Below are 9,061 nucleotides of genomic sequence, written 5' to 3' on the forward strand. Positions count from 1 at the left end.
TACTTGGCACTTTATTGAAACAAAAGCTATAAAACATGATTAATACAGTAGCATAATCATGTGAACACACCAAAACAGTAGGTATAAATGTTGGGTTATCTCCCAACAAGCGCTTTTCTTTATTGCCTTTCTAGCTAGGCATGATGATTTCAATGATGCTCACATAAAAGATAGGAATTGAAACATAATGGGAGCATCATGAAGAATATGACTAGCACATTCAAGCCTAACCCACTTCCTATGCATAGGGATTTTGTGAGCAAACAACTTATGGGAGCAAGAATCAACTAGCATAGGAAGGTGAAACAAGCATAACTTCAAGATTTTCAACACACAAAGAGGAAACTTGATATTATTGCAACTCCTACAAGCATATATTCCTACCCCATAATAATTTTCAGTAGCATCATGAATGAATTCAACAATATAACTATCACACAAATCATTCTTTTTCATGTTCTACAAGCATAGAAATTTTACTACTCTCCACATAAGCAAATTTCTTCTCATCAATAGTAGTGGGAGCAAACTCAACAAAATAAATACCATGTGAGGCATAATCCAATTGAAAATTAAAATCATGATGACAAGTTTCATGGTTATCATTATTCTTTATAGTATACATGTCATCACAATAATCATCATACATAGCAACTTCGTTCTCATAATCAATTGGAACCTCTTCCGAAATAGTGGATTCATCACTAAATAAAGTCATGACCTCTCCAAATCCACTTTAATAATCATTATAAGATTCAACACCCTCCAAAATAGTGGGATCATTACTTCCTAAAGTTGACACTCTTCCAAACCCACTTTCATCAATATAATCATCATAAATAGGAGGCATGCTATAATCATAATAAATTTGCTCATCAAAACTTGGGGGACAAAAATATCATCTTCATCAAGCATAGCATCCCCAAGCTTGTAGCTTTGCATATCATTAGCATCATGGATATTCAAAGAATTCATACTAACAAAATTGCAATCATGCTCATCATTCAAAGATTTTGTGCCAAGCATTTTATGAACTTCTTCTTCTAACAATTGAGCACAATTTCCTTTCCATCATTTTCACGAAAGATATAAAAAGATGAAGCATATGAGGCAACCTCAATTCCATTTTTTGTAGTTTTCTTTATACACTAAACTAGTGATAAAACAAGAAACTAAAAGATTCGATTGCAAGATCTAAAACCTTCAAGCACTAACCTACCCGGCAACAGTGCCAGAAAAGAGCTTGATGTCTACTATGCAACCTTCTTCTTGTAGACTCGTGTTGGGCCTCCAAGCGCAGAGTTTTGTAGGTCAGTAGCAAATTTCCCTCGAGTGGATGACCGAAGGTTTATCAATCCGTGGGAGGCATAGGATGAAGATGGTCTCTCTCAAACAACCCTGCAACCAAATAACAAAGAGTCTCTTGTGTCCCCAACACACCCAATACAATGGTAAATTGTATAGGTGCACTAGTTCGGCGAAGAGATGGTGATACGAGCGTAATATTGATGGTAGATATAGGTTTTTGTAATCTGAAAGTATAAAAACAGCATGGTAACTAGTGATAAAAGTGAGCAAAAACGGTATTGCAATGCTTCGAAGCAAGGCCTAGGGTTCATACTTTCACTAGTGCAAGTTCTCTCAACAATGGTAACATAACTGAATCATATAACAATCCCTCAACGCGCAACAAAGAGTCACTCCAAAGTCACTAATAGCGGAGAATAAATGAAGAGATTATTGTAGGGTACGAAACCACCTCAAAGTTATTCTTTCTGATCGATCTATTGGGCTATTCCTATAAGTGTCACAAATAGCTCTAGAGTTCGTACTAAAATAACACCTTAAGATACACATCAACCAAAACCCGAATGTCACCTAGATACTCCAATGTCACCACAAGTATCCGCGGGTTTGATTATACGATATGCATCACACAATCTCAGATTCATCTATTCAAACCAACACAAAGAACTTCAAAGAGTGCACCAAAGTTTCTACCGGAGAGTCAAGAAGAAAACGTGTGCCAACCCCTATGGATAAGTTCACAAGGTCACAGAACCCACAAGTTGATCACCAAAACATACATCAAGTAGATCACGTGAATATCCCATTGTCACCACAGATAAGCACATGCAAGACATACATCAAGTGTTCTCAAATCCTTAAAGACTCAATCCGATAAGATAACTTCAAAGGGAAAACTCAATCCATTACAAGAAGGTAGAGGGGGAGAAACATCATAAGATCCAACTATAATAGCAAAGCTCGCGGTACATCAAGATTGTGCCGTATCAAGAACACGAGAGAGAGAGAGAGAGAGAGAGAGACCAAACACATAGCTACTGGTACATACCCTCAGCCCTGAGGGTTAACTACTCCCTCCTCGTCATGAAGAGCGCCGGGATGATGCAGATGGCCACCGGTGATGATTTCCCCCTCCGGCAGGGTACCGGAACAGGGTCCCGAGTGGTTTTTGGTGGCTACAGAGGCTTGCGGCGGCGGAACTCCCGATCTAGGTTCTAATCTGGAGTTTTGGGATATATAAGAGGTGTTGGCGTCGAGAACAAGTCAGGGGAGTCCACGAGGGGCCCACAAGGTCGGGGGGCACGCCCTAGGGGGGGGCGCCCCCCACCCTTGTGGTGGCCTCGGGACTCCTCCGGTGCATCTCCGGTTCTCCGTGGGCTTCTTTTGGTCCATAAAAGATCGTCGTAAAGTTTCAGGTCAATTGGACTCCGTTTGATATTCCTTTCCTGCGAAGCTCAAAAACAAGGGAAAAACATAAACTGGCACTGGGCTCTAGGTTAATAGGTTAGTCCCAAAAATCATATAAAATAACATATAAATGCATATAAAACATCCAAGATAGATAATATAATAGCATGGAACAATCAAAAATTATAGATACGTTGGAGACGTATCATCGTGCAGTGCAACAAGGGATCAATGACGTTGTCGCTGATTTCGATGCGCTCCGGGCGTCAGCGGCGGACGTGCGGATCGTCACGTCGGACGAACAGAGCATCGCGGCTCATTCCTGCGTTCTTGTAAGCCGAGTGTTATGTGAGTGTTAGCAATTATGAAAGATTAAATGATGGTTTAGTATGTGAACTTGCTACATAAAAGCTCTTACATTGACTCTTTCCGATGTTATGATAAATTGCAATTGCCTCAATGACCGAGATCATAGTTTGCTTGTTTTCAATAAAGATTTTGATTCATACTTTACCTTGTGAACGAATTATTATTTTAGCATAAGAATTTGGAGCTAGGCAGATCTTCGTGATCCACCGTGGAGGTGGTGAGGTTCTCCTCTTTTGTCACACCCATGCCTAGGCAATCTGTTTTATCTGAAAAAATCTGATGAACAGTACTTATGTTCTGTTGCTGTTGTACTTCCTATTCATGCTCGACCACTCCTAGTGGTGATGTGCGATACTTTTAAGAATGGCGTTCTTGATGTACCAAATATTTGCTCTATGTCTAAACTTTTAATGCTATATTATTCTTTGTGATCATATTTTCCTATTCATGCTTTATTTCAGAATTAATATATCAATTCATAGTTCAGTAAAATGAGAGCATGTATGAAAAAAAATCAATGGATTTCAATACGAGCATCTCAACTCATAACCCCTACAAGTTTGACTCTAATATGTTCAAAACTCTCTCATGGCAGAAAACCCAAAACTATGTTTTGAAGCCCACCGCACAATTTTCTATCCTTTCACTAACCCGCTAAACATTTTCTGTGACGGTACAAAACATTGCAGAATATGCACATACCTAGTGACAACCAAATGCGGCACCTAAAACCAGACCAAAACTTCACCAAGGAACCCAAGGGAGCTGATCTGGGAAAAAATCAACTGGTGACGAAAAACTGTCATAGAAAATGATGTGACGGTTTCTTTTTCGTCACTAGAATTTTCGTTACAAAATAGCACATATTTTGTAGTGACTAGAATAAGATGAGATCAACCTATGCAAAAGGGGTCGCAAACTAGTTGATTAATAAGTGATCCTGAACACCTGCATACGATTTCATACATCACTCCCCGTGTCATCTTCTTGCTTACGTACCCACAAGAAGAGACAACCACGATAGCACGCATTGATCAAGTTTTTATTAGTCCAAACCATGTGTCGTCATATTTGACACATATTATCTACATTACAATAAGGAAAATGTCCAGAATCGGCCAATCGTTCAAAGCTCCGATCGGTCGTTGCTTTCTCCCGTGCAAAGCCACCACGTGTCGGTCACCCATTCCCCTATCCCTCGTTGGTCTCCACGCACCAGTTATCCTGTGGTCGACATTAGCAAAGGGAGTGTCATGTGCGCACCACCGCTCTATACAACCTAAGATTCCCCGCGGCTCTGGCCCTACCTTCTTCCCCAGGCACGCACATGCAACCCGCTGCTAATGCAATCTGTTGCGCGCAACCGACTGCCGTCGTGATTTGTGAAGCCGGCTATGTGGTGGCTGGAACTGGGTTTGATCCATGGCCATGCAAACCCATCCACTCATCCTCCACACACCATGGTCGATTGCTTCAAAGAGAGCAAGGGGTCTAGGACGCTGTGACCACGTGCATCGGGTGTTGTGAACAGCGGAGCCAGAAGCTGCAATGGGCGCGAGCAACGCCGTCGTGGATGATGCGACTATAACTTATACGAGTGGGCAATGCTGGGAGTGGATCGATTGGTTGCGCTGATAAATGACTCCCCCCATCCTGGTTGGCTACTATGATGGAGATGGTGGCCACTGCTCAGGAATGGGAGTGATGCCGCCCAACGGAGGCCTCTGGCGTTGTCACGAGTGAGCGCGCGCAAGATGTGCGGGGCTGGATCCAATGGCCATGAATGGATGTGTCGTACGGTGCGAGAGGGGACCGATCACTAGCTCGTGTCACTCGAAACAATGACTAGCGTCACCCATACAATTATAGTTTGATCATTATGGCTTTTTATCTCGTGGCAACGCATGAGCATTAAACAAATATGTGTAACATTTGTCTACGGCCTTACCAAAACTAAGAAAAACACTCTTATTAAAACTAGTCAATGTGTACATGCAATGCACATTAATTTGGAAGTATATTAAATGCATGCGGAAATTAAGTAGGCTATTATTTGCGTGTTATTATGTAATTAACACTATTTTTGGTATGAAATTAACTACACGCTAAACGTGTTGAGCGCTCGATATCGAAGCAGTCTAGGTCGTTGGATTGACATGATTTCATGGCCGAGATTAATTGGATCTGCCCTCTAGGTCTTTTTATATTGGTATAGATTATTTTTTAAATAAATTACATACTATGAGGATAAGCTTCCATCCAAGTACGGACTAGAAGAGTGGAATCTTGTGCTCTCTCCGATCCCTAGAACGTGTCTAGATACATCTCTATCTCTATGTAGACAAATTTAAAACAAGTAGTAATATGGATTGGACCGAAGGGAGTACAAAATTTGAACATTTCCAAATAAATACGGCCTTTGGATATGCATCCAATAAAACAGGCAGGGCTCAAACGTGTGTCCGTGTCAGCAAATCTTCGGTCAAAAGCAACAAAAGCACGGTTCCTGCTCTACCCCACCGAGCTCGTGGCACGCGCATCGTCCACGCGTCCCAATCAGCACCGGCGTAGGCCCAGCCTGGCGAGGCAAAGGCCGCGAACGCTGCTGGTGGGCCGCCCTGGATCTAGCCGATGACTCGGATCCTCCTCTTCTCTTCCAGCCGTCTCACCGGTCAAATCCGCCCTCTCATCAACGGCGATATCCGCCGCGTATACCTGGTCCTGTGTGTGCACTGTGCGGCGCGGCATATATTATCATCGTTAGCTCCCTTTCTCCACGGCACTATATAGCTGTCGGCGAGCTCCAGGCTTCTCCCCATTCCTCGTCCATATCGCTTTGGTCTAGTTCCCTTCGTCGATTGGCTAGCGAAACCAAGGAGTTGACCAGAAGAACACAAAGGATTTCCAAGAGGATCGTGCAGTGCAACAAGGGATCAATGACGTTGTGCGCCGATTTCGATGCGCTCCGGGCGTCGGCGGCGGACGTGCGGATCGTCACGTCGGACGGACAGAGTATCGCGGCTCATTCCTGCGTTCTTGTAAGCCAGCTTGCCGATCATGTTTCTTCTTTGGCTGATTCTTCTTGTCTTGTGCTATGTTGCTGACGTTTTGGTTTGGAATTTGGCGGCAACTTCAGGCCTCGGCGTCGCCGGTACTGGAGCGCATGATCGACAGGGCGCGGCGCGGGTGGGGCGCCGATTGCACCATCCGCGTCCTCGGCGTCTCCTTCGACGCCGTCCGCGCCTTCCTCCATTTCCTCTACTCCGCCAAGGTAGCACCGGAGGAGGAGGAGCTGGTGGGCGCGCACGGCGCGCAGCTGCTGGCGCTGGCGCACGCGTACCGGGTGGGATGGCTGAAGCGGGCGGCGGAGGCCGCGGTGTCGGCGCGGCTCACGCCAGAGCGCGCTGTCGACATGCTTAAGCTCGCCAGGCTCTGCGACGCGCGGCGGCTGTACCTGCACTGCGCGCGGCTCGCCGCCAAGGACTTCTCCGCCGTCGAGCGGTCGGACGGGTGGCGCTTCGCCCGCCGCCACGACGCCGCGCTCCAGCTCGAGCTCCTCCAGCTCCTGGAGGACGCTGACCAGCGCAAGGAGCGGTGGGCGCGCGAGAGGGCCGCGCAGGAGGCGTGCCGGCAGCTCGGCGAGGCCATGGCCTCCCTCGATCACATCTTCCCCAGCGACGGCCCCGCCCGCGGGGACGCGCCGTGCGACAAGGCAGGGTGCACATGCCGGGGCCTGCAGCTGCTGATGCGGCACTTCGCGACGTGCGCGAGAAAGGCCGCGCCGGGCGGCTGCGCGCGGTGCAAGCGCATGCTGCAGCTCTTCCGCCTCCACGCCTCCGTCTGCGACCGGCCGGACAAGGCCTGCCGTGTGCCGCTCTGCAGGTGAGAAAACGCAACCAAGAAACATGCATGCATTTTCCCGCCGTAAAATTATGTCCATCCGATCGATCGAGATATCTAGCGATAGCTAGCTCGTCAGGCGAGAGTACGGCGTATGCCGGAGGATATGTCGCCGGATCGGGCAGCACAAGGTGCATGCTAGCGAAATTTTTTTTGCCCCGAAAAGGGGATGACATCGACCGACCTCTGCATCGGTCGATGCAGCAGGCCGGCGAGACGCCTTTCCGCCGGACAAATTCATTTGTTCCATCGTACTGAGAAAACGGACGTAGCTTTCTTACTTTTTCATGAAAATGACTTGGACGACAGGGGCGACGCTACCAAAAATCTCCACCCAAATGAATCTGACGCATGCCAACTATAGATTTTATTTACTTGTGATGGTGATATCAGATGACCGCAAGCTAAAGTTTCATCGTGATTGGTTAATTTTGTGCAGCCATTTCAAGGCGAAGGCGCAGACGGAGAAAGAGGACAAGACATGGCGGCTTCTGGTGAAGAAGGTGACGAGGGCGAAGGTGATGTCCTCCTTGGCTGATAGGAAGGTGGTGCCGGAGGTTGTGGTCATGTCGTGGACGATGTACAACGGCAGAGTGGCCAAGTTGAGATGAGAAGATGATCAAGCCTGGCCGTCTCCAGCTTTAGTATACTGCATAGTTTAATTTGGTGTAATCGTCAAGACCCGAGTGCTTCAAAACATCAGGTCACGGTCTTGTAGGTCTAAAGTTAGCAAGGTAGTGAATCAATCTGTATATTATATATTCAGGCCATAGGTATGTCCGGGTGATGTTTATACGAGTAAAAATTTCGATAATTCTCCACAGTACATGGGTACTGCAATCAAAGCTAGATTAACAACATAATGTTGTATTACCTTGAGAGTTGCTATGCGTGCCGATGAGCTCCTAAGAGCATCTCCACTCTTTCGGCCCCTAGGGGGCCGACGAAACTCCCGACCGCCGCCCCAAAGTCGCCTCAGACGCTGTTTTTTTAAACAAAACTCGGCCAAAATTCGGCCAAACACGACACAAATTCGACCAAACTAGACACTATCATTGATATTTGTACAAAAACTGAGAACATAATTTAAAAACTAACTAAAACGACAACTAAATACTACTACTGCGTTGGAGCCGCCCGCCTTCTGCATGGCGAGGAGCCTGTAGAACTTGGTGTAGTCGTCGTCGCCGCCGTCCTGCGTGCCGCCGCCGTCCCTGCTGCACCCCTGACCAGCGTCGCCGAAGCGTGGGGGTTGGACGGCCCGGGCGCCTCCTCGTCGCTGTCGTCAACGATGACGACGCCGCCCTCCTCGAGTTCGCTGCGCCGAGCGGCGATCTCCTCGAGGGCGCGGCCCTGGCGCGCCATCTCCTCGCAGACGTAGTCCTCCCGCGCCCATTTGAGGGCGGTCTCGTCATCGGCAGCCATGGCCTCATGCTCCTTCTTCACGGGAGCAGCCCCGGCTCGGTCTTCGGCGGGAAGAGGGAGGAGAGGGGCCACAGCCCCCCTTGTTGATGACGAGGGCGCCGCCGCGGGTGCGGCGCCCGAGCAGTGTCTCGTGTGGCTTCGGATTGACGGGACAGAGCGCCGGCGATCCGGAGGAAAGGGAGCCCGACGACGAGGAGGTCGCCGTCACCATTCGTCGCGGCGTCCAGGAGCTGTCGCGGCGGCGAGAGAAGGCGGGGCGCCGGGTACTCCAAGCGCAGCGTGTTGCCGGCCTTGATGCGCTCGAGGACGGCTTCGAGGGTGCGGCCGGGGACGCGCCACCATTGGCGCCGCCCCTCGGAGTTGAGGAGGCCGCGGGGCTCGACGCCGTTTGTGGCGGTGAGCTGGTCTTCGCGGCGGCGGTTGAAGTACACCGTCCACAGCGCATGGCTGTCGGGGGGCGTACCTTAGCTGGTTCCACACTTGCTCCGGCAGCGACGACCGGATGCGCGCGATCTCGGCGCGCCGATCAGCACCGATGGGCGCTGGAGGCACCGGGACGCCGTCAGCGCTTAGCCTCCAAGAGCCCGACACCCGCATGTCCCGCGGCGCCGGGTAGTCGGCCTCGTAGCGCGCCTCGTCCTCGCCTGGGTAG

At 48.7% G+C, this 9,061-nt stretch overlaps 1 protein-coding gene across 1 annotated transcript; it reads left to right on the forward strand.

Annotated features, from left to right (window-relative positions):
• Window positions 1-5,809: 5,809 nt before the first annotated feature.
• On the forward strand, window positions 5,810-7,810 carry LOC123053671 (BTB/POZ and TAZ domain-containing protein 2). The gene is made up of 3 exons (XM_044477191.1): window positions 5,810-6,122; window positions 6,221-6,966; window positions 7,424-7,810. Exons 1-3 carry the CDS (start codon window positions 6,021-6,023, stop codon window positions 7,593-7,595), a joined length of 1,020 nt encoding a protein of 339 aa, XP_044333126.1. The 5' UTR covers window positions 5,810-6,020; the 3' UTR covers window positions 7,596-7,810.
• Window positions 7,811-9,061: the final 1,251 nt, after the last annotated feature.

The sequence above is a fragment of the Triticum aestivum genome, chromosome 2D (genome assembly GCF_018294505.1).
Source record: "Triticum aestivum cultivar Chinese Spring chromosome 2D, IWGSC CS RefSeq v2.1, whole genome shotgun sequence".
NCBI classification, from domain to species: Eukaryota; Viridiplantae; Streptophyta; class Magnoliopsida; order Poales; family Poaceae; genus Triticum; species Triticum aestivum.